The sequence below is a fragment of the Pelodiscus sinensis genome, unplaced genomic scaffold (genome assembly GCF_049634645.1).
Source record: "Pelodiscus sinensis isolate JC-2024 unplaced genomic scaffold, ASM4963464v1 ctg35, whole genome shotgun sequence".
Lineage (NCBI taxonomy): Eukaryota > Metazoa > Chordata > Testudines > Trionychidae > Pelodiscus > Pelodiscus sinensis.
The window spans coordinates 5,739,393-5,765,234 of NW_027465908.1; the positions used below are offsets into that span (position 1 = coordinate 5,739,393).

At 49.7% G+C, this 25,842-nt stretch overlaps 1 protein-coding gene across 3 annotated transcripts in view; it reads left to right on the forward strand.

Annotated features, from left to right (window-relative positions):
• Positions 1–321: 321 nt before the first annotated feature.
• Positions 322–25,842, forward strand: part of LOC102451977 (ST14 transmembrane serine protease matriptase) — a 50,915-nt gene continuing 25,394 nt past the window's right edge. Inside the window, exons 1-5 of one of the 3 annotated variants that reach the window (XM_025183716.2) lie at positions 322–752; positions 21,620–21,779; positions 22,535–22,662; positions 23,227–23,297; positions 24,644–24,804. In XM_025183716.2, the coding sequence (XP_025039501.2) occupies positions 654–752; positions 21,620–21,779; positions 22,535–22,662; positions 23,227–23,297; positions 24,644–24,804 (619 nt within the window). In that variant the 5' untranslated portion in view covers positions 322–653. Of the gene's footprint in view, positions 753–17,220; positions 17,343–19,620; positions 19,959–21,619; positions 21,780–22,534; positions 22,663–23,226; positions 23,298–24,643; positions 24,805–25,842 lie in introns of those variants that run through there. The other 2 variants (XM_075916379.1, XM_075916378.1) reach the window with 2 other exon arrangements.

Here is a 25,842-nt window from a genome sequence, read left to right on the forward strand (position 1 = left end):
GGTTCCTTTCTCATGCATAGGTGTTTACTTCTATGCTGCTGAAGGGGGTTGGTGTGTTCCTATACATCTAATTAATTGAGTAGCCAAGAACTTTTCTAGTTCTTGACAATCAATTATCTGCACCACTCCCCACCAGCGTGTGTGGTACCCCACAAGGCACTACCAGCTCCACGTGTGCCACAGGGATAGAGGCGCCAGCAGCAAGTCTGCAAGAGAAGGGAGCTGCGAAATGAGCCTGTCGCAGGGGCAGGGCCTCTCCAGCGGCTTTCACCTGCTGCCAGGAGGAAGGCGAGAGAGGGGAGGGGCCAAGGCGAGATAATCTCGTGTGATCGCAGAGAGAGAGACCTGGCCACACCTTGAAACTACCTGAGCCCAAGGGGGAGAGGAAAACTCCAGACAAACAAGGCAGGGAGGCGAAAAGGGGAACGACGGCCCAGGGCCCCAGTGGTGGGGTGATCGCAGGGGAAGGAAATACCCAAACCGCGGCCTCTCCGCTACTGGCCGCACCCGGCCTGCGAGTTTCAGTGACACCGATCGGCCCTGGGCCCTGGGCAACGAGGCCCGCAGGACGGACTTTGAACGCGGCACTAACTGCGCTGGGACCGAAAACTTCCACGAGTTCGGGGCCAACGTCACCCCCGTCTCCCGGGAGCATGCGGAGCTCTCGGCTCTCCGGAGAGAGAGACACGAACGAGTATCTGCCCTCCCCGGGAGCCGCGGACCCAGGGCTGAAGTACAACACTAGGAGAGAGGTGAGTCCGGGGCGGGCAGGCTCGTTCCAAGGGCGCCTGCTCCCCCGTGCAGCCAGCGTCCTGGGGGTTGTCTGAGCAGTGACTCGGCGCCACTGCTCCCCCGGCTGGCGGGGCGAGCGAGCCGCGACTAGGACTGGGAGGAGGGGCGGGAAGTGGCGGTCGCTATTGCAGAGTGACTGGCTGGCGGGGCGAGCGAGCCGCGACTAGGACTGGGAGGAGGGGCGGGAACTGGCGGTCGCTATTGCAGAGTGACTGGCTGGCGGGGCGAGCGAGCCGCGACTAGGACTGGGAGGAGGGGCGGGAAGTGGCGGTCGCTATTGCAGAGTGACTGGCTGGCGGGGCGAGCGAGCCGCCACTAGGACTGGGAGGAGGGGCGGGAAGTGGCGGTCGCTATTGCAGAGTGACCGGCTGGCGGGGCGAGCGAGCCGCCACTAGGACTGGGAGGAGGGGCGGGAAGTGGCGGTCGCTATTGCAGAGTGACTGGCTGGCGGGGCGAGCGAGCCGCGACTAGGACTGGGAGGAGGGGCGGGAAGTGGCGGTCGCTATTGCAGAGTGACTGGCTGGCGGGGCGAGCGAGCCGCGACTAGGACTGGGAGGAGGGGCGGGAAGTGGCGGTCGCTATTGCAGAGTGACCGGCTGGCGGGGCGAGCGAGCCGCCACTAGGACTGGGAGGAGGGGCGGGAAGTGGCGGTCGCTATTGCAGAGTGACTGGCTGGCGGGGCGAGCGAGCCGCGACTAGGACTGGGAGGAGGGGCGGGAAGTGGCGGTCGCTATTGCAGAGTGACTGGCTGGCGGGGCGAGCGAGCCGCGACTAGGACTGGGAGGAGGGGCGGGAACTGGCGGTCGCTATTGCAGAGTGACTGGCTGGCGGGGCGAGCGAGCCGCGACTAGGACTGGGAGGAGGGGCGGGAAGTGGCGGTCGCTATTGCAGAGTGACTGGCTGGCGGGCTTTGAGTGCTCTGCTCCGCCCGTGCCCGGGAGAGAAGCTGTCGCTTTTCACAGCAACACAATTGCTGCCCGTTTTTGGTCAGGGAGGCGGCGTGAGGAGGACTCGCAGGACAGTGTTGGAGGGCTGGTGGTGCTGACGGTGCCTCCTGGCTGCGTTAGCAGCTGGTGGATTGTGCTGTCTCGAGACTTCGTCTGAGTGAGATGGCAAGGCCTAAGTCCATGTAACCCTTCTAGGCTTCTTGGGCAGCTTGTTCAGAGGTGGTCAGGGCTCCAGCCAGCAGCCTCAATCACAGCTCGTTGTAGGAAAGATTGTGTTCATGAGCAAAACTTGGTGGCCTTGCCTCTTGTGGGAACTGTATGGCTTGTCCAACCCAGAGCTGAGGATGCTCTTCACCAGAATAATCCTCATGGGCCAGCAGCATGCAGGCATCTGGCTGGTAGCACAATTCCAGTCTCTCCATTCCAATGAACTTTGGGTTGTTTGGTGACCAATTCACTGCAGGTTTCTGCTGTGTCTGATTAGCAGCTGTTTCTGCTCCTTCAGTGTGTGACTTCAACATGGGGCTTGGTAAGGCTACTGTGCTGACAACATGCAGAGCCATAGTTAAACCTACTCTGAGCAGGACGATAGACCCAAGCAGACACTTGGACTCGGAAACATTACAGCCAGAAGGACCATCATGATCATCTTGTCTGACCCTTGTGCATATTGCGGGTGAGGCTCTGTGGCCTGCACACTCCTGAATTCTGGCTGAATCACTGGCGTTCTCAGATCATAATTTGAATCCACCATTGACTCTAGTTCAAACCTGCAGGAGACCCATGTCCCATGTTGCAGAGGTAGGTGAGACCCTTCCTGTGGTCTCCCCCAATCTAGCTTGGGGTGGGGGATTCCTTCCTGACTCCAAATATGGCTTTCAAAACTCATGAACCAAACTATTTGAGACCTTTGCTATGCAAAGGCAAATTGCTCTGTTTATGGCTGGAAATGACTAGGCAGTGTTGTGAATTGTATTGAAGTGAATGCATAGATTGTATTGGACCAAATTTTCACAAATACAGTAAAACTCCAATTGTCCGGCATCCAGTGGTACGGCACTCCTGATAGTCCAGCACCAACTGGAACCCAGAAGTGCTCCGGACAATTGAAGCTGCTGTGAGCCACATGGGCGCTCACGGCTGGAAAAGGGAAGGGGGGAAGAGGATTATACCCCTGTGACGGGTCTGCCAGGACCCACACTGTGACCGGGTGGGGGGTGGGTGGGGAACGGCTCAGAGAGGGGCGAACCCTCCGCCATTTTGCAGGAAGGCAGGGCAAGCCCCGTGCCGCTGCCGAGAGTTTCCGGGAGGGGAGCGGGCTCCTCGGACTGCAGTAGTTATTGTTGAGCAGAGGAGTGAGGGGTGGCGCTGCGGGATCAACCTGGCAGCACCCCAGCTGCTCTGCTCTGCAGCTTCCCCAAGTCCGCTGCTCCTCGGTTTCAGCAGCGGCAGCAGTGGACTTGGGGAAGCGGCGGGGCGGAGCAGCTGAGGGGCTTCCGAATTGGTCCTGCAGCACTGCTCCTCACTCCCCTGCTCGGCGATAACTGCTGCAGTCTTCTCCCGCCTCCCTGCAAAATGGCAGAGGGTTTGCCCCTTGCCGTGCCATTCCCTGCCCACCCCCTGGATGCAGTGCGGGTCCCAGAAGACCCGTCATAACCCCCCGCCAGAGTACCTCCCGATACTACGGCATATCTGATAATCTGGCACCACCTAGGTCCCAAAGGTGCCAGATTATCGGAAGTCAACTGTACTACTTGGTATTCAACCAGATCTGGGAAGTGCACGATTTTCATCCATTGAAGGGTTATAGAGACATATATTCACTGGCCTTTTGAGTGAAGTCTTGTCCAATAATATGAGATCAAGAAAATCAAGCGGAGACAAGTAGCTAATATGAAGACAACAGGATGGTTCAACCAACACACACATTTGCCCTCCCTCTTCTTTGTAGGCACGGAAAAGTTTGTGACTGAAAGAAGGTGTGCGTTTGCCAATGGTGTTGGCTGGTAGCAATCCAAGGTGTGTTAGGCTGTGCTTTCAAGGTAAAGAGTAGTCTATTCAGCAAAGAGATTAGGGGATAATGAAGGCACAAACTAGATCTTTTGGGGGTAGGACTAGTTTTAGTTAACAAAGCTCCATGCTGATTAACTCTGGCTCTATATTGCAAAGCTCACTTTTGTCAAAGATCACTGTGAAAAAAGTACACAGGAGTGATACAGGAAGGAAACTTAAAATGCAGATACCCAAAGGATCTTTTTCATCCAGGAAACTCTAAATCCTGAGTCCTTTCAGTACTAGTCTGACAAATTGTGTGCCTACTAGCCTTTGGCTACAGAGAAAATGTTTGTCCAACAGGAGCAGTTGGTTTTGGTGTTACCATGCCTATCTGCTTCAGAATCATGATCCCTTCTTGCCATTAGCATAAAAATTATAAATGGTAAACGTTTTTGAGAGAGAGATCTTTCTGTTTTTTCAAAACTTTAGGGTTCCCTTTCAAGCTTATCTCTGCAATAAGGGGGTCTTCTAATAGGTGGTCTGAATCACAGAATCCTAGAAATAGAAGGGATCATGAGATGTCTTCAAATTCAGCCCCCGTGCAGTGATGCAGCACCAAGTATACCTGGATCTTCCCTGACTGGTGTGTCCATCCTGTCCTTGGAAATCTCCAGTGATGGGGATTCCACATCCTCTCTTGGAAGCCTGTTCCAGAGTCTAGCTACCCTTGTAATTACACAGTTGTTCCTAACATTTAAACTAAATCTTCCTTGCTGCAGATTAAGCTTGTTACTTTGTGTCTTACTTTCACTGGATGCAGATAAAAATTGATTATGGTACTTTTTATAACAGTCCTTAATGTAGTTGAAGACTGTTATCAGGTGTCTCCTTAGCTCTCCGTTCTCAAGAATAAATGTGCCTGATTTTTTTTTAACTGTTCCTTGTAGATCAGGTTTCCTAAACATGACCTATCTCATGATCCCTTCCATGTCTAGGATTCTGTGACTCAAACCTGTCCTTTGGGCTCTCCAGTTTGTCCTCATCTTCCCTACTGTGGCACCCAGAGTGGACACAGTCTATGTGGGGCCTTACCAGTACTAAGTAGAGTAATAATTACCTCCTATATCTTATATACAATGCTCCTATTAGCACATCCCAGAATATTTAGCTTTGTTGCCACTGCATCACATTGTTGGCTCAGACTCAATTTGTGATCCACAGATCCTTTTCATCAGGATGAACACATTGCCAGCTATTCCACATTTTGTGGCTGTGCATTTGGTTTTTCCTTCCTCGTTGTCGTACTTGTCACTTCACTTTTTTGAATTTCATCTTGCTTCATCAATGCTCCAATTGGCCAGTCTTTTTTGAATTCTGATCCAGTTTCCCAAAATGCCTGCAACACTGATGCCGCCTGCAAATTTTCTAACTCCCTCTCCATTATACAAACTGTTAATAAAAAATGTTGAGTAGTAGCAGATGCAGGGCAGACCTCTGAGGGACCCCGTGAGATGCACCCTCCCAGTTTGACTGCAAACGATTGGTAACAATTTGTTTGGAAAGCCATCAGTTGTGTACCCATACAATAGTAACCTCATCTAGACTCCATTTCTCTAATTTGCATATGAGAATGTCATTGTGGGTCTGTGTCAAAAACCTTGCTAAAATGAAGCTGTATCACATCTGTTGCTTCCCTGGCCAGTTACCCCAAGAAAGAAGGAAATTGATTTGGCTTGGGTGATTGTTCTAGGGATGTATCAAGTCATTACAAAATGTAACCATGAACACTGCTAAAATCCTAGTGGTTACAAGGTTACACGGGCTATGGACTCTTCAGTGTAAAGCTTAAATACAGCCTTTATACTGCAGAGCCCACAATGCAGCCAGCTCCTTGGGAATGGGGTGAGCAGCCAATGAGCCAGCGTGTAACTAATGCGCAGGGGTCTCCAACCTTTTAAAGCACAAGATCGCTTTTTGAATTTAATTGCAATCCAGGATCTTCCTCAAACACCTCTGCCCCACCTCCTTCCTTACCCCTTCTCCGAGGCCTTGCCCCATCTCACTCAGTCCTCCCTCCCTCCCCCATTCTCCCTCCCTTTCACCCGGCAAGGACAGAGGATTGGGGCACAAGTTCTGGTCTTAGGCTAAGAGATTTGGAATGTGAGAGGGGCACTGAGCTGAACCTGGGGCAGGAGCTTGGGGTGCAGGAAGGGGTTCATGACTGGGGCAGGGGATCAGATTTGGCTCCAGCTGGACACTGCTTATCTCAGGTGGCTCCTGGGTGCAGTGGGGCTAACACAGGCTCACCCCTGCCTTGTGACCCTGCACTATTCCCAAGAGCAGCCAGCAAACCCCCTGCATCCCAAGCCCTGTTGTGCCACCCTCCGTTCTGTGAAGATACAATACAGGCAGTCCCCGGGTTACGTACAAGATAGGGACTGTGGGTTTGTTCTTAAGTTGAATTTGTATGTAAGTCGGAACTGGTACATATTGTAGGGGAAACTCTAGCCAAACATTTCTCCAGAGCTCAGTTTTGTTCTCCCTCACCTCACTTCCCTCAGTCCTTTATTCTCAAGCTGAGCTGTCTGCTGAGAAAAGCCGCTCTGTGTCTCCCTGGTCTGCTGGGGAAGGAGGGGGGCGCTAGCTTCGCGTCTCCCTGGTCTGCTGGGGGAGGAGGGGGGCGCTAGCTTCGCGTCTCCCTGGTCTGCTGGGGGGAGGGAGGGGCGCTAGCTTCGCGTCTCCCTGGTCTGCTGGGGGGAAGCAGCTAGTGCGGGGTTGCCTCACCCCGTTAGTAAGTAGGGATCCGATGTAAGTCGGATCCCTGTAACCCGGGGACTGCCTGTACAGGGTAGGAGCATCAATACATCAGTGCCCCCTCCTATCTTTTCCCTGCTCTGTACTATAGCAGGAGGCTCCCAGGGAGGGGCAGCTCCAAGGCAAAGGGCAGGAGATTTGCAGCAGTGGGGGGAGGGACAGCTGACGTGCTGCCCTTGATATCCTCTTGGCCAAACCCATCAGGATCACCTGTCAGAGGCTCTAGCATCTACCAGTAGATCCCAGTCTAATGGTTGGTGACCACTGCTGTAATGGAAACCAATAAACTGATGCTTATTAGTTAACTGTGTAACCAGTTACACTTTTACATTCCTAATTTGTACTTGATAAATCTGTATTGGCTAGAGTTATAATTCTATTCTCCTCTAGGTCAGTGGTCCCCAAGCTGCTTTTTTTTTGGTTTATTTGTGAGTGATACCTCTCCTCCTTCCCCACCCTCCCTCAAGAGCCATGGCCAGGAGGCAGTAGCAGAAGTTGGAGGGAAGTGGAGCAGAGTGGGATAGGATGGTGCTGTCTGCCTGCCCCCTATGAGTGTTGCCCTAGGTCAGGCACCACTGTGTCTCTGCCCCCCCCCCCCCCCCCCGAACATTCTGTTGGCCCCACAGCTTGGGGACTTGCAGATTGATTGATAGTTTCTTTTAGTATCTTTCTAGGTTCCAGGAGTTAGGCTGGCTGGATTATAATCCCCCCCCCCCCTCCATCCCCTTTAAGGATAGAGCAGAGAGTATCTGCTAAATTACCTGCCTTGAGGGGTTATTCTTTTTTTAATGACAAATTCTTGGGGGATGACACCAGATTGACTCAACTGTGTCCTTGGTGCTAGCCTGCTACAAATGATAATGGAGACTTTGCTATTGCTCTGAAAGCTACCATTTGAGCTAGTTCTATTGGGAACAGATTTCTTAAGTGTAAATCTCTGACAGCTGGTACAGATGGCACAAGGATAGAAATTCTATCTATTCTCTCTGGGTTGGTGTCTGATGCAAAGTGCTTGCATCAATCTTCTGCTGTTTGTATTAATGGATCTGAACTGGAACCTGGATACTTCCCTTTTAAAAAAAAATCTCTTTGGCAAAGTCTAGCCCTGACCTTCATTACTCATGGAGACCATTTCTAGGGATTGAATTGTTCTTTGTTTGGCAGTGCAAATGATCTGAACACCTAATCCGGATTGGCTGCTGTGTACATCTGTTGCCTTTTGTTACTGGTTAAATAGCATCCAGTGATTAATGGGGGAATATCATGAACATATTCTATCTTGGGGTGGGGTGGGGCACAACCAAGATTTATATTTATGCTTAAGAACTCGTAGAGGGTGCTTAGTGCGGGTCTCAACCAGGATGCTGCTGGTGCCCCCAGAAGCTTACATGAGAGCAGCATTTCCCAATTTTATTTGGCCACGGAACCTTTGGGGGGAAACTGGCCAATCCTCCCCCAAAAAAGTGAAAAAACTGTCAGCAAAGTAAATAAATAAATACAAACATGAGGGAAAACTGGTTGACCATTTGGAAAACACTACACTGTGTGCACCCTTTTAAAAAAGGCTCTCCTCCAACACTGCTGTACAAATATATTCCAACACAACTGTACAAACATATATTTGTACAGCAGTGTTGGAGAGCCTTTTTAAAAGGGTGCACACAAGTGTCTGGGCCTGCTGCAGACTTAGAGGTGTAAATTTGAGTTTTAAAGTTAAGGGCATTTCACTGAGTTAGATTGGAATCAGGATCATAAAGTGACCTTTTAATCTAAAGCATGTTGAAGCCTTATGCGAAGTTCTAATCACATGGCTAATGCAGCCACATCTGGGGTGCAGGGCCACAGCTAGCTGGCATGAAGCATGCTTACCAAAGACAGTTGAGTAGGTAAACCTGGCCTGGAGCACGAAAGCAAATCTTTAATGTCTATGCAGCACAGACTGAGCCCTTACCTTTGAAGTCTCTTCCATGAAAATCCTCCATGATGGGACGCAGTTTCTCATCTGACTCGGAAGGGCAATAAGGATGAACTGGCCATGTGGGGAAAAAGCAGCATCTAGGCATGGCACACTTGGTTCTTCTTACCAGATTTATACTTGTAGTGATTCTTACTATTCTATTTCCCCCTTTGCCAGGAAGGACAAGGATGCGCTCTCTTGTGTCCTGCAGTTAATTCCTTCCTTCAGTTAATCTCCATTTTATAAACTAATTGCCTTAACAAGGATTTGAGAAGGAAGAAAAAGTGTGACTGTCCTGAGGCTGTTAAGTTTCAGGTGTCCTATCTTCAAATGTGTTTGTTCTTATCAAAAGCCTATTCTAGCCCTGCATGAAAAGGACAGTAGATAACCTCTTGTGTTATCCTTTGATAACAGCAGACACAGTTTATGAAGGACCTGGGTGCTACCCTGTTATTGAGCTGGTAGTTTGCTCTGTGCTAACAGCTGTTAGGTTTGGGTTCTGTAAAAGGAAACTGACCTCCTTTCTAGAGCCCTGCAGATCCATGGGTATCTGCTTTATATCCATGGATCATTTTTGCAGATACAAATTTTGTACCTAGAACCCTGAAAATTTGTGGATATCCACTTCATATCTGATGGTGCAGATAGCCACAAATCATTTTTGCAGATGTGGCTGCAGATACCAATTTTGTACCTGTGCAGGGCTCTACCCATTTCACTCCCATAACCCCTGCTATAATGTACAGGTATCAGGACAATTCAGGGGGTGGTAGCCACTAGAGAAGCTGCTGGTGGCCGCAATTTGAGAAAGATAGTATTAAAGTCAATATGGGAACACTAGTGCTTGTGTGTGTGAAATTTAGACCATTTTAAGTTATTCGCCCATTTTGCACATGTAAATTTTGTTAGCTTTTGAATTTTTATCAAGTCTAGGGATATGTAGTGCATTTCTTGAAGCCATATAGTTGTCTGAGAATTTTTGTTCTTAAAAATGATAAAGCTGAGATGCTAGCCTCTGTAGTTACCAAGAAAAGCTTGAAAATGTGTCCTTAAAGGCTCAAAAACCAGAGAGTAAATAATACATTGGGGAAGGAGGTTATTACATTGGTTTGTTTTAAATGTCATGATTTCGGGGAGTCTCACTCGTGAAGTTGTTTTTTGTGGGACTGACTATTTTTTAAGCAGAACTCTCTGATTTCAAAGGCGAATTCTGAAAACTCACTTTGGGATGCAATCCAATGTGACTTAACCACTATTATTGTTATAATGTACAATATTAAATCTCATTGTAATGTTTTTCTGATTTCGACTGTAAAGCTGCAGGATAAGGTTTTTGTGCTGGGCCATGAAAACCAGATACACTGATTTCACTTTAATAGAACCATAGAACTGGAAGAGACCTCAGAAGGTCATCAAGTCCAGCACCCTGCTTTAGGCAGGACCAATCCCAACTAAATCAACCCGGCCAGGGCTTTGTCAAGCCGAGACTTAAATACCTCTAAGGATGGAGACTCCACTACTTCCCTAGGTAACCCATTCCAGTGCTTCACTACTCTCCTAGTGAAATAGTTTTTCCTAATATCCAACCTGGACCTCTCCCACCACAACTTGAGACCATTGCTCCTTGTTCTGCCATCTGTAACTACTGAGAACAGCCTCTCTCCATCCTCTTTGGAACCTCCCTTCAGGAAGTTGAAGGCTGCTATCATATCCCGCCTCACTCTTCACATCTGGAGACTAAACAGACCCAACTCCCTCAGCCTCTCCTCATAGGTCATGTGCTCCAGCCCCCTAAACATTTTGGTTGCCCTCCACTGGACCCTCTCCAATGCGGCCACATCCTTTTTGTAGTGGGGAGCCCTGAACTGGACACAATACTGCAGATGGGACCTCACCAGTGCCGAATAAAGGGGAATAATGACATCTCTGGATCTGCTGGCAATGCTCCTCTTAATGCAACCTAATATGCCATTAGCCTTCTTGGCTACAAGGGCACACTGTTGACTCATATCCAGCTTCTCATCCACTGTAACCCCCAGGTCCTTTTCTGCAGAACTATTACTTAGCTGGTTGGTCCCCGGCCTGTATCAATGCTTGGGATTCTTCCATCCCAAGTGCAGGATTCTGCACTTGTCCTTGTTGAACCTCATCAGATTTCTTGTGGCCCAATCCTCCAATTTGTCTAGGTCACTCTGGACCCTATTGCTGTCCTCCAGCGTATCTACCTCTCCCCCTAGCTTAGTGCCATCCGCAAACTTGCTAAGGGTGCAGATGAAATCCGTTCTTTCTTCTGGGAGGAAGATACACATGGCACACGCTGTGCAGGTAACAACAGCGGACCCATCACCATCCATCGCTGCTGTCCTGGAGAAGGGATTTAAAAAGAAAGGCAAGAGAACCTCCCGCCCTTCCCAACTCCCTCTCTAAACTCCGTTAGCACTCACCTGTTCGCAAGCTCCTTGATCACTTGCCCGCTGCCTTATAAAGCTCTGGAGTGCCTGAAAGCCCCTCCCCCTACCAAGGCTCAGCCAATCAGCAGAAACTTCTAGAATTCAAACTTTAATTAGAAGCCAACAGTTTCCACCTGCCAATCACAGGCAATCACACCCCCTACCAATCATAGCCAATCACAGCATAAACTCCATGAAGGAGAGAGGGAGGGGGCGTGGAAAAGCCTCACTCTCAAACACAGGGGAAAAAAAACAAAACCAAAAAACCACACATCAACCCTCACTCACAAACACAAGCTCAACACACAGTAATAAAGCCTCAATAACAACACACGCTTCCCTCAAGAGTCCTGTATCTGCTTCTCCTTTACCTGGAGAACTCCCTCTCTAAACTCCCTGTTAGCACTCACATGTTCGCAAGTGCACAGGTGCAGGGCTACTCAACATGCGGCCCACAGCCCATTTGCTGGTGGCCCGTGGTGCAGTTTGGGTTTACATGGGACTCAACACACAGCCTGCGGGTGGGATCCTGTGAACATGATTTCCACTGGAAACATGCTCCACAACAGTGAGCATCTCCCAGGTGAAAGGCGCAAGCGGACAAGCTGGCTGAAACTAGGGTTGCCAGATGGTTTCAACACTGGACACACTTGACATTACATCTTATTTAGAAAATACCAGACATTTATATTTTCTCATTTATATTTTCTCAATTTGTTTCCTGAACAGAAAGCTCTAATACTGGACTGTGCGGTTCAAAACCGGACACTTGGCAACCCTACCTCGAACAAACGGGTACAGGATGTTGGCGTTTCTAGCCCCTAGGGAGCAGGTTTCCGGAGTGCTGGGGGCATTGTGTGAAGAAGCTATTTGCATATATATTTTCACGTACATGCAACCACACTTAAGTTGCAGCCCTCAGCTCGTGCTGTGAGTATCATTGTGGCCCCTGGGACCTCCAAAGTTAAGTAGCCCTGCTTCAGTGGTTAGTTACTGACTAATCACTTCGCTTCCGGGCTCTGGGATGTAGCACTATAAGTGCACCTGTATAGGCTGCAGAGGATGAGCTATTTCAAAGGGATTGGGCTGCCTATTTCTCCTTCAAATGAATATGACTAGTTTAACTTGAAAATCATGCCCTTACTGGACCAAAAAGCCTGTTTCTGTTAGAATTGCTGACTCTGTGTGGGAGAAACCTTAGAGATAAAAATGCAGCTGTTACTCGACAAGTTATGGGAAGTTTCTTACTGCACATTTTGACCTGGTTGTCTAAAGTCTAATTCCTAGTAAAAACCAGGAGAGTGTTGCCATTGACTTCACTTGGAGCAGCACCAGACATTTGTGTTTCAAACACGGGCTTGGCCCTCATTTGTCTGGATGCGAGTCTTTTTGGAAATACTGTCTCTTGAGCATGTGTGTTAATTGGGAATTCAAGTGTGATCTGTTTCTTTAGTGGCTTGGCACATCCCAAGCCTGCCTGGGTTGGATGGCTAAGCGTTGAATGATGCAATGCTATTTTTGCCCCTTCTGACACCTGCCCCCGGTCAGGTCTGTATTACAGACTTCTGTCGGACCTTGATATGTTAGCGTGGGGTATGAGGAGATGCAATCCCCGACCGACATAGCTGTACCAGCCAAAGTCCTTAGTGCAGACACCATTGTACTGTCAGTTGTGCAGTTTGGCTTATACGAGCTGCATCCTCACTAGGAAAGCTTTGCCATTATCGCATACTAGCACAGCTGTGCCACCAAGACCTTCCAAGTGTAGATCTGGTTCTAGGCTGAATATCTGGTGTTAATTTTACCAACTGTTTTTAAACAGGAGTGATGTGGGTGCAGGCCCTTGGAGTCACTGGCTGAGAACTGGAGTTTAGAATTGAAAGCCTTATTTAGTAGATAACACACATCTTTCTTGAACAAATGGTCCTGAATCAGATGCCAGCTCCACTCCAGCAGTGCTGCTTGGTTAGGTGAGACCTGCCTTCTCCAGAGCTTTCAGCCAGGCCTCTGCCTTTCCACTCCTGATATGTGCTGGGCTCTCTCCTTGTCCAAACACCCTTGCCTTAGGGCAGGGCTGGTCAATACGTAGCCCACGGCGCATTTGTTTGCGGCCCGCGGTGCAGTTTGGGTTTACACGGGGCTCAACACCTGGTCTGCGGATGGGAGTCAAAACAAAAAGGAGTCAATATAATCTGTTGAAATGTGTTTTAAAAGTTAAAAATTCTTGGACTGTCATTGCTCATTAAAAGTGGTGGGTGGAAATTGGGGGGTAACTATTGCATTTTATTAATATCAGCAGAACTGACTTAAATGGAGCCTGTGTGTTGTGTAGTCTGGCCTTAATCTTTGCATTCATGTTCATCAGTGTAAAAGAAGCTGTTTGCATGTATATGCATAAGTTGCAGCCCTTGGCATGTGCTGAGAGTAACATTCCCCCCCCCCCCCCCCGGGCTTCCAAAGTCAGGTAGCCCTGCTTTAGGGGCTCTCTCGCTACATGCATTGCTAGCACCTCAGATGCTTGCAGCCATGTTCCTTGTAAACTGAGCATTAGTGCAGCCACTCAGGAGACATTCAAATGCCACCCAGCTGATTAGCAGAGTGCCAACAGCTAGGTTTTGTATCTACTGTATCTCCTTGCCTTTTGCCAGCGTGGATCTCATGTCTGTCCTCAGGCCTCTCTGCCTCCCTTGGGACATCACCAGCCACGTAGCTGGCCCTTATCAGAACTTTGGTGGGTGCTCTGCTGTGGTGCCGGGTTCATGGCTTGGAAATGCCATGTTCAGCTCCAGCTTGGGATTGGGGAAGAGGGACTTGTATAAAAATCCATATTCATTTAACTTCTCCTGTTCATGTTGTAAGAAGAGCTGGGGGAGGGGTGGCACGCAAAGACATGTCTCCTCCCCAAGTGTGGAGTCAGGGGGTGTCAGGAGCAGGTCCCCTACCAGCCTGGCATCACACACTAGGCAGCTGAATAGGTTATTGCATGTGTAGTGTCTATTCTTACTGTTGCTATGTCACATGGCCTAGCTGCTCAGAATTGTACAGGAACAGCTGGCTAGGACTCGCTGAGCCTTCCTTTCCTCAAACAGCCCTCTACCCACCTCAGCTAAAGAGAGTCCCCATTAGCTGCTGGCAGTATAGGGCTAATGTCACATAGTTGAGCACTTCTAATGCCATCCAGCAGAGGGCAGTGATGTGTGCAAACAAATGAGCCAGTTCATTTCCCAAACCTTGTGTAGGGGTGGGGCAGGGGGATCGTGTTTAAATCCCATTTGCTGTTAGGTCAGGTATTTGTCAAATTGTAGCAGCGTGTTGGCCCTAACATTGAGCAGTGGCTGCTTGCTCTGTGAGCATTCAACTGCGCTGCATACCCACCCATGGGTGGCCTGGCAGCTAGAGAGCTGATGCCTCTGATCTTGTACTTATCTGAGTCACCATAGAAAAAAAGCCTCATTCTCGAAATACAGCCTGAGTGGGGCATCCCGCTAACTCCCTGCCTGCCTGCGAGGGCGTCTCCTTTTCAATAAAACCTTCCTAGTTCCAGGACCTACCCCCTCTCCCTGCTGTCCAGGCTTGCGCAGCGTGAGTCACCGCTGGCTGCCCCTGAAGTTCTGGTTTTTCTAGACAGGCGACAATTCCTGTCTAAAAATACCTTGAGCAGCCAGATCTGGGAGAGGCTCGCTACTAAGGGAACCACATTCCTCCTCCTTGGTGCCTCATTTTACCAGCAATTGAATAGTTGTGCCGGGGGGAAGGGGAAAGCCCCTACCCTGCTGATGTTTCAGACCACAGCATGGTCCAGCACCCATCTCTGCTAGGGTGCACAGGGAATCGCATTTCCCTGCTTTCGGGTGTCTGAATGTAACTGCAAAGCTGGCTGGGCTTTCCTGGATGAGAATAGTGGCCAAGACAGCTGATGCAGCAGGTTGGTCTTGAGAGCTGGTTTCTCCAAAGAGAAACAGAGAGGGTCTTCAATCACTATTACAAACCGTTTACACTCCAATCCCTTTCCAAAGTGTGTGAGTCCCCTAATCTCCCACTTGGCCTTGGGGAAGCCTAAGCACAGAAGAAATGATTTGCCCAAAGCCACGGAGGGAGCTGATCAACCAAGACATAGAACCCAGGAGTCCTGACTGCTTTAATCACTAGGAGAGGGGGGCTGGAAGCCAGGAGGTTTTGACTCTGTCATATGTGCTGTAGTCAGTGGAGTTTACTCCAATCTCATAGTGCCCTGGGAACTCTACCACCAGAACCCTCTGCATTCCTGGGCCCCGTCAGAGACTCATTTCCTTCATTCTGAAGTTAGCACCAGGGAGAGGAATAAGCTACGTGAAAACTTTGTGGGAAAGTTCCCATAGAGATGGCGGGACTCTCCCTACTGGCACACCTCTTCTAGTCTAGACTAGGCAGGCCTCTAGAAACCTTGCAATGCAAATATGATTTATCTGGAAAGTGTTAACGTGATGGGCCTTAGAGGGGAAAAAGGGAAGATGAAATATACAGTAAGGAACAGTCTTTTGAGAATTTTAATCAAAGAGATGAGCCTTTTCCATCTCTGTCATCTAGCAGTTGTCTTCACATCTATCCTGTGTTCAGGAAAGGCTGGTTCTGACTAGTGGTGTTCCCAGGGACGGTGGTCAGCACTCTGAATGGGTTACTCCAGAATGAAGAGCAGGATTGGAAATGGCAATGCCAGCTGGGAAGATGGTCCCCCAAAGAGCTCAGAATGCAATCTGCATAGTTTGAATCCAAATTTCTTCAGGGTTTGGGACGGGGGAGGGTGTCTTCAGATAAAGGGGGTTGACTTGATCCAAGGCCTGCTGGGAGATGAGGTGAGACTCCCTAATTCACACCAAGACATGCGACATATAACCACCCCTGACATCTGGTTTTTCAATGACCTCTAATGTGTTAATATTCCTACAGTAGTAGGAGGATGTAAAGTACTAACAAAGTATTTTTAACTATCACATTGCACTAGTGTTAGTCTGCAATCAGATTTACATTTAGACTGGGGTGTTAGAGAGTGTGACAAAGAAGGGAGGTGGGTCAATGTGAGAAGTTGGAGGCGCTGGAATCATTGATGCCCAAAAGCCCTGTTTTTGCAGCTATAGAGTCCATATGTCCACTACTATGGAATTGTGTGAATCTTTGGGGTCTGGCACACTGAGTCCTTCTCCTCCCACAATTTTTCAGTTTGGCCTCCAAACCAAAAAAAGCAGTGATTCTCTCAGCTGTAATTTTGGGTGTTTAGTATTATTGACACCACCATTAGCATATACGAAGAAAGCTAGCATGATACCAGTATGATTTTCCTTGTTACAAAATCTGTTTTTCAGGGAAAGGAAAAATTGGGTTAGAAGACTTGGCTTGTGAGGGCTTTTTTTTGGGGGGGGGGGGCTAACTTGCTTTGATCTTGTTGAAATTTAATTTTGTGTGACCTCTTCCTTCCTGTTGAGGTAACGGAAAAGGAGGAGAAATTGTAGTTTTCTGCCTCCACAAAGAGGCCTGAAGCACCAAGTATGGATTAAAATGACAAATAGCCTTATGTCAGGGAAGTGGTGTGAAGGGTGAATAGGGCTTGGTGCCTTGCCAGGCTGCCCAGAAATTGACATGACACCCCACCAATGGCAGACCAATCCATCTATAGCGTGTCTAGCAGAATGTTCCCAGTCCTGTTAAAAGCTGAGTTGTCAGGTAGCATCGAGAAATCAGATCAAATGAAACCAGCCCACAGATTGCACAATAGCTACAGCGGACTTCTGACCATAAGCAGAGAGAGCTATAAAGCCAAGATTGGAACAGGAGAATCTGCTTCCAGTGCCTGAACTGAATGTACTTGGGGGGGGGGGGGCTAAAATCCTTCCATTGAGCATTCATTGCATGGGAGCTGGTGAAAGTGCCCCATCACAGTGTCTATAACATGAGGCACAGAAGTGCAAGCTGCTTCACCCCTGCCTTACCATTACATAAAAACAGCCAGACTGAGTCAGACCAAAGGTCCATCTAGCTCAGTATTCTGTCCTCTGACAGTGCCTGATTCCTTGTTCTGTTCACTCCCTCTGGGCATTTAAAATTGGGAAACACTGGTCTAGAGCAACAATGGGCAAGATATGGTGCATGGGTCAGATCTGGCCCCACAAGCCTTTTAATGCAGCCTCCCCCTCAAAGCGACTGGCTGCTCCTGTGGCTGTGTGCTGCAAGGGGAAGTGGGAGAGGCTTTGCACGCTGTTCCCACCCCTAGCCATAGGAGCTGAGCAATTTTGCTGGAGGCGGGGTTAGCATGCCACGCTTCCCCGCAGCACAGAGCCATGAAACAAAGCGGTCTGTGGCTGCTGGCAGGCAGGGAAGCCTGCTTGAGAGTGCTGCTGGCTAGGAGCTGCTTAGGTAAGCGTCTCCTGGCCAGAGCATGCCTCTGGCACCCCACCTGCTCCTGCACCCCAACTCCCTGCCATCCCTGCTACATCCCTCCCCCGGGCTAGAATCCTCTTCTGCAACCAAACCCCCTCCTGGACCCTGCACCTCAACTTCCTGCTTCTAGTCACTACCCCCTACTTCACTCAAACTTCCTCTGAGACCCCATACCCTCTCCTGCACCCCAGTCCCCTATCCCAAGCTCTCTTGCATCTGACCTCCATCACAGACCCCACACCCCCTCCATAGAAAAGTGTGGTCCTTAACCATTTACAAATCTTGGAGTGGCCTCCCCATCAAAAATTAATACCCACCCCAATCTAGACTGCAGGGCTAAGGCTTAGATCTCTTGCCATGCCCTCTGGAGTGTGCAGGCTTGGGTAGAGATCAGTATATAACAGGGAACACAGCAAGAGTAAAACCAGGCTCCTCCTTGCTTCAGTGGCTCAGCGTATGGAGTGGGTGCAACCTCCGCTTGACCTGGGGCTGAGGAGAAAGCGAAGCGAGATGCAGGACATAGCCCATGCCCACTTGTTCCTCTCTGTCCCCCTCTTTCTGTAATCTCAGAAGGAAATTCACAGGCTGTTTCAGGGCCCTTTGGTGGCCTGGCTGAGTTACTTCCTGCAGGTGCGTGGGTGAGACGAGCTGGAGGCAGGGAGTGTGAGAGTGAAACGCTCTGTGTATTACTGAAACTCTCCTGGTATGTGACACCAAGTTCAGCAACGCCTCTCTGCAGCCTTTCAGTTTCTGTCTATTCATGCTGCAGCTGAGTCAGGCCCCAGAGGTCTTCCATGTACAGGAACCTTTCTGCTCCTTGACCCTGCTCTGGCGTGCATCTGTGTGGCATTCCTTTGGCATGTGTGAACCCAAGAATGATTCAGCTGGTTTGCTGAGCTACTGTGGGGTGGGTTGCTCAAAGACTTGGCTTAAATGTAGGCTGAAAAAATTCATAGCTTAACTCTTGGTGTCCTCTTCTTGGGTAGGAGATCCCTGTATGAATATCTATCGGCAAATGGCAGAAACAGTGATGTCTAATGACTGGCACTGGGAGGGCTCAAATCACAGCCTTGCTATTGCCTGACAAGTCACATTGCCCCTCAGTGCCTTGGTTTCCCCAGCTAAGAGAGGGTGCAATATGCTAGCAAATTTTGCTACTACTAGTGCTCTTCTATTCTGCATCTGCTGCTATACATTCCTAGTGTCCCTGATAACCAGCTATGAATAACTAGCATCTGTCCTCTGGTCTCTTGTCTCTCTCATCCAGTTTTGTTTGGGGCTTGTTCATCCCCATGCAGCTCTGTGCGCATTGGAGGCGGCAGGCTGAAGAGTTGTGCCTGGAACTTGAAGCAGGAAGTGGTGAGGTTTGGGATAGTCCTTAATGCCCATGGGGGTTTGTTTTGCCATCTCAGTCAGGCCCCGGCGGAAGCTCTGTCTTCTGCACAGGCTGGTGGTGATTTTATGTGCAGGCTGGAAGCCGGAATGGAGACAGGATGAGAGTGCTCTGACTTCCTGCTATTACAGTGCAGCCTGCTCATATGGACAGAGCTCAAGGAACCACTCCGGCTCCATATGGCACCCACGCCCTAATGGAGTATCTGTCTACTGTGGTTCTGTGCTCTCGATTAGTGCGCTCCTTTGTGCTCTCCCAGCATCCCACATGAGTTCTTGTTGGAATTTATGGCATGAGTGTCTCTCTGAACCTAGAACATATTTCAAGACTGTAGTCTCTTTCAACCAAGAATTTCAAAGCACTTTACAACCATCTCTCTCAAACTCACGATGCTGTCGTGGCGATCCCATTGCCCGGTGAGTGTGAGTAACTTGCCAAAATCACTAAGAAAGCAGGTGACAAAGGCCAGGGATCCTACTCCTGGTTCCCTGTGGTAATCACTATTTTCACTTTTTTCCATCCCCCTCTGAGTGCTTTAGTGGTCACATGTATCACACCTTCTACATTTCTTTGGTCTCTCTTTGCACAACCACAGCTCCTGACTGATGGGTTCATACACTTGTTCTGGTTTCACTTTTGATTTCCTTGAATTGGCATTGGATAGACTTGAATTTTTGTGAATTCTGGAGCTTCTGCAACCCAAGAAGCACCTTGACTTTCCTGCTCCCGAGGAAGTGTTACAAGTTATTTATAGTTTGGTGCATATTGCAATATGCACCATGCTGTATGTGATGCAAGCATATTGCAAAATTGTTTTGCATAACTTCCTATTAGTTTCATTAGCTTGAAGACAAAGTTCTCATTTCTGTATATATTTTAGAACCACCTGTCTGTGTCTCTGCAAGTCCATTTGTTCAAGAACTTCTCCTAAACAGTAAGAGCTAGGACCACCAGTTTGGTATGCAGCTTCCCCTTCTCCTAACTTAAAGCAAGGTCAGGGTTTGGTTGTGCCAGGAAAATGGGAAGTGCCTGGAATAGCAGTTTTCCATAACATGGAAAGGGAAGGGGCAGAGAGGAGGGATGCGATAATGCACAGTCATGGCTGGGGGCAGTGAGCGCAGGGGACAGCTATACTGCAGAGTGACCACCCGGGGCAACCACACTAGGAAGCGAGTGCCAGCTGGGGACAGCAATGCCTGGTAAGTCTTCTAATACAGCTATAATGGAGTTAACTGCTTGATTTTCTGGCAGAGTGGATCTGATAGGGTATTCGTGTTCTCTTGGGCCCTAGTGGTTGTAGGCATATTTCAGCAAGGATCACGTCAATGTTATCCCTGCAGTGCTAGCGAGTGACCTTTTTAATGATGGGTTGTATTATTGCATGGGGGGTCCTTGAACTCTCCGCAGTAGTAGCACTGCTGCGACAAGATGGAGGATCTTGGGGAGAAAGTGCTGAGTGCAGAACAGAGCTCAGGTTTCCAGCATTGAGGTGGGCTAGGAGAGGAGGTTAAAATACACCCCCATCAGTGGTGAGGGAGCATTTTCCACAACTGCTGTGGCACTGCCCAGGGATCATTACTGAAATGAGATGTGGGGGGAAGGGTCCGAGAGAACACCGTATTGACCAGCGAGATCCAGGAATTATATTATTGTTTCCCTAGGTAGAACTGTTGGCTGTTGTAACAATTAATGCTTTGTCTGGTCTCTGTGTCAGTAAAGTTATCGACCTGTTGAAACTTCCTAATTAAAGACATTGGTTAATAAATAAATTAGAGAACAGGGTCTTCTAGTGCTTCACTGAGGCTCTGAGACAGTGGTGGACAACCTGTGGCCCATGGACCCCGTCTTCTCCCATGCACCTCTCGCACGCTGGGGCACCGGAGCCCTGTACTTCCTACTTCTCTTCCTAGCTAGGGTTGCCAGGTGTCCGGTATTCATCCAGACAGTCCGGTATTTTCACTTCCTGTCCGGTAAAAAAAAATTCAGAAAATACTGGACACCTAAGATGTCCAATATTTTCTGGTTTTTTGTTTTTTTGTTTTTTTTCTTCCTCCCCCATCCAGGAGGCGAAAATCTGGGCACCTGACAATGCTACAAACACTCAGCACCTGGCCGGCCCCCAACTCCTTCAGCCCCCGCGACCCCATGCTTACCTGATTCCGCAAGGCTGCTGGCATAAAATGGCTGCTGGCAAAAGACCATGGGGAAGCAATGACTCTGAGTCTTAGTGCTCAACCGCTCCCTTGTTCCTATCCCTGCACTCAGTCTTAAAGGGGACATGCTGTTTTATGCTAAATTTTTTTCTCAACTTTGGTCCCTCCCCCCCCCCCCCCTTTTTTTTTCTTCAACAGAATTTTTTCCTGGTGGCTTTTTTTGAGGGGGAGGGGGATGGGTGTTCGGTATTTTTGTTTCAACCATCTGGCAACCCTATTCCCAGCATTTGAGTACATTAATTGCCTGATTCATGCTCCATCTGCACTACTCCTGCTCCCTTAAAGAGCCTGTGCAACTGCACACAGCTGATTCACAATGTTCCAGCTCTGGGGAGGAGCAGGCATGGAGCACAAATCAGGTGATTTGCATCATTCCAAATGTGCTGGGAAGAAGCAGGAGGAGTCGGACGTGTGCGGCTCCAATGCCCCAGGGTGCAAGAGATGCATGGGGAAGAAGAGCACTGGGGGGGCCAAGGGCCCACTCTCTGTCTTTGGTTGCCCTTCACTTTTTCTGAGGGGAACCAGGACTAGAACCCACAGCTCTAGAGTTCCACTCCTGTCCCACTGCATTCAGAAGCTCTGGCAATGGGGCGTGGTGGGCCTGTAGCAATGGGCTCTCACCCTGTGTCTTCTGCTCCCCTTCCCAGGACATGAACGGCATGGAGGAGGTGGTGGAGTTCCTCCCCACCATGAATGCCAAGAAGGTGGAGAAGCGCGGCCCAAAGCGTTGGATGGTGGTGACTGCTGTGCTGCTCATCTTCCTGCTCATCTCCCTGATGGTGGGCCTCCTGGTGTGGCACTTCAAATGTGAGTGTGGGGCGTGGCAGCCCTGGATCTGAGGGCTTTAATTACCACACCTGCTCCTAAATGAGCTGCCCAGAGATGATGTTTGCTACTTTTTGGATCCAGGGGCCCCATTGTTTCGGCCCCTGCATAAACACCAAGGAAGAATCCGTGCTTGCAATCAAAGCTGGCCACCTCTCTGCTTGGTCTGTCCAGCACAACTCAGTTGCCCTGCCTGGGAGGCAGGTGCAGCAGCCGGTCCTGCCTGGCATTCCCCTCGTTGGTGGCTCCTTGGTGACTGACTCACGAGGTACTGTGGGTGAAAATGGGGGGCCATTCCGTGGGTATCTGGCACTGGAGCATCCCAGCCCCTCCTCTTTCCTGCCTCTGGCATGCAGCATTCGAGTCTCCTCTGGGCTGCACTTTGATGCCCATGTGGCTGTATGTGACTAAACGCCTGTTGTCAGACTAGATCATCTGGCGACGTTCTGGCCATAGCTCCATAGCTCAGCATGTGGTGGTTTTCCAGTGGTTAGAGTCAGAGGCTGGCTACCAGGACTCCTGGGTTCTCTTCCCAGCTCTGCCCCTGCCCTTTGTAAGCCCTGCTTCAGAATTTGGGCCAGACCCAAGAACCTCACTTCGTAAAACCAATTCAACCCACTGATGTGCCTGGGCTGCGAATTCCTTGGTGCAGGAAATGGGGGATACTCATCTCCCAGGCTCCCTTGCTCTGACTGCCACACAGACATCCCTTCTCTTTCTGACTTGGCGTTTCCCAGATCGGAGAGCTCCCATCCAGAAGGTTTACAATGGCCACCTCGTGATTCAGAACTGGAACTTCATTGATGCCTATGAGAACTCCAGCTCCCCACAGTTTGCTGCGCTCTCCAAGAAGGTGCAGCACACGGTAAGGGACTCACTCACTCAGCTCCACTGTCTTCCACCGCAGAACTTGTCTGTGGTGCTTGGTCCTGCACTATGCCCTGCAGCCCACGTGGCGCTTTCTACCCTGATCCTTTTGCCTGGCTTCAGTAACAGGCTTCTATGTGTCCACCCAAGCTCAGGGCTGTGGAAAGGGGTCATGGCGCCAGCTGTGTAGGACCCTGTTCCTCAGGTACCAACACCCCTTCCTCTACATCCAATTGTTGAAGGATCACCTCATACTGAAGTTCCTTTCTGAGACTTTGGAAGTGCCTAAATAAGGACTCTGGAGCCTTGTGTAGGTTCCCAGGCTTGCAAACTTTGGCTGTGAGGTTAGGTGCTTTGTTTTGTGTGTGTGTGTGTGTGGTTTGTTTGCTTGCTTGCTTGCTTGCTTGCTTGCTTGCTTGCTTGCTTGCTTGTTGGTTGGTTTAAACTGACTCTGTCCTTCTAATATCCAGACCTGCTAGGAATTGAATTGCTCCTGATTTGTTTCAGTGCTTTTCTCTGTTAATGTGTGTGTCTCCCCCTCCTCCCCCCCCTTTTTTTTTAGATTGAAGAGATTTATAAAAATAACCAAGACATTGGCCCTTATCACAAGGAGACAGTCATAACAGCATTCAGGTGGGTGCAGCATCCCTAGTGTTGGGTCCTGGGAGCAGGGAGCTGGTACGCTCTAGAAATTAGGGGGGAGGTAAAAACTCACCTTTCCTAGGGTATTGAGAGACAGCCCCACCTCACTGCAGCAATACCCCTGGGCTTCCCCCATGCCTAGACAGCAGGTCTCTGGTGCAGCTGCCTTTTGTTTTAGATTGAGAGCAAGAGTGGTTGTAACCCATTGCAATAAGTCGTCTTTCTAACACATTGCTTCTCAATTGGAGGCCTCAGGAATGTAGCACCAGACAAAATGAAGGGGCATTGGTCTGTGATGGGCCTAGTTGTGGTATTGAGGGGCAGACTCTCTACGGGGTGACTCACTCTGGCAGGGCTCTTCCCGGAACACATCTTCTGGCAAAGCCATATTCATCCTGTCTGTTCAGCTCACCACCTGCCCCAGGAGCCATAGAACCAGGCTGAGCAAGAGGTGAGCTGAGCACCCTCCTTCCCTGCAGCCTCCACTCCTGGGCTCTGAATTCAGACTGGTCCAGGTGTGGAGCAGGGCGAGCAGGATGATCGGGGAATGGAGAACCTCCCTAGGAGAGGAGACACGAGGAGCGTGGTTTGCAATAACTGAACTAAAAGAGCACTCACCATAAATACAGCAGAAGCTTAAATGCCAGTGAGGAGTTATTGAAGGTGAGCACCCATACTAGCACTAGAACAAATGGCTTTAAACTGGCCATCAGCAAGTGTAGACTTGAAGTTAGAGGAAGGTTTCTAACCATTAGAGAAGCAAGTTCTGGAACAGCATCCCAAAGGGAGCAAATAAGAGAAAACAGGCTCAAGACTGAGATTGCTGGCTTTGAGGGGATGGTGGGATGGTATGTAGCCAGCCTACAACTGCTGCTGGCAAATAACACTGGCTTCTGGAGATGGGACAGGAGTTTGGGAGATGCGGAGTTACTACAGGGAATTCTCTCTCAGGTGTCTGGCTGACGGGTCTCCCTCACATACTGGTCACTGTATTTGGGATGAGGAAGGAATTTTCCTGTGGGTTAGATTGAGAAACCCTGGAGGATCTTTTTCACCTTCCTCTGCAGAGTGGGGCCTGAGTCACTTGTGTGTTTAAACTAGAGTAAATGGTGGGCTCACAGTAACTTGATTTGAGGGTGTCAATACCTCAGCCAGACACCCTCTGTTACAGGAGGGTCTGTTACAGGAGCAGTTGTGTGACTCTGGCCCGTGACGTGCAGAGGGTCATGAGGGTCCCTTCTGACCTTAAAGTCAGTGAGCCTGAGTTTTTGGATCCTGTCCCCCTATTCCCTGGCATCTGCACACTGTCAGTATCTTTTCTCCCTTTCCCCCTGCAGTGAAGGCAGTGTCATCGCCTATTACTGGTCAGAGTTCATCATCCCGGCCTACAAGGCTGAGGCCTTCGACAAGGCCATGGCTGACAAGCAGAGCCTGATCCAAACAGTGGAGTACAAGTCACGGAACCTGATGCTGCAAGTCAAATCGATTGTTGCTTTCCGTGAGTCCTGCCTCCATTGCCCTTCTCCCCAGGGTCAGGGAACAGCCATATTCCCCTGGGGATTCTAGCTCTGCAGGCTTTTTTGGGAGGTGGAAGAGATCCATGCTTAGAGGCCTGGGAGTTGTTCTGCTCTGAGCTTTGCCATAAGCTTGCTGGGAGTGGGGGGAAGCACTCTTAAATGGGAGTTTATTTTTTGGCTTGAGAGCTCATGTTCCCTCGGCTGGGTGTGATGGGCCTGGGTACTGGGACTGGCTGGGACTCCCCCAACCCTAAGCAGGGTTAAACTGCATTTAATTTACTAATCGACGGAATTACCATCGGCTAGTCGATAAGGGGGGAAACTGCAGAGCCACAGTGGGGTTAGCTCTGGGAGCTAATCCTGTTGTGGCTCTATCTCTTTTAAATATATTAAGAGCTACCTGGCCCTTAATACATTTAAAAGGGTGAATCGCAGCAGGGGGACCAGGTATGAGCCAGGACAGTTGATTCCAGCTAATGTCCAGCCCCGCTCCTCCGTGCGTCTCCTTTTCAAATGTATTAAGAGCCTGGTGGTTAAGGCATGATTCCTGGCTCGTACCTGGTCCCCCCCACTATGCCTCTGCCTCCCCTGCCCTCCATGGAGATGGTGCTGGGAGGAACCAGCTCCTGTTCTCTCTCTTCCCTCCCCCCTCCCCACCATTGCTGTCTCTGATAGAGGCAGCAAGGGAGGGGGAAGCGACAAGTTGAGTCACTACTCATCTGTCTGATGAGCTTATGCTTATCAGATCGTCAACTAGTTGCTTACATCCTGAGGGCAGGCTCCAGGTTATGAAGGGGGAACCCCAGCTGGAATCAGGTGTTGCTTGCAGGGAAACCTAGCCCTTTCCCTTCTGCTGCTGGAGAGAGCTGGAGTTCCTCCTTCAGGACGAGACCTGGTGCATACATGCAGTGAAGTGCAAGGTCTCAGCGCTGAAGCATGTCACTTGGATTCTACAGCCGCCAGACCTGACCCTCACTCCTGTGATGTAAGGCACAATGCCAGAGTTGCTTGTTTTGGGG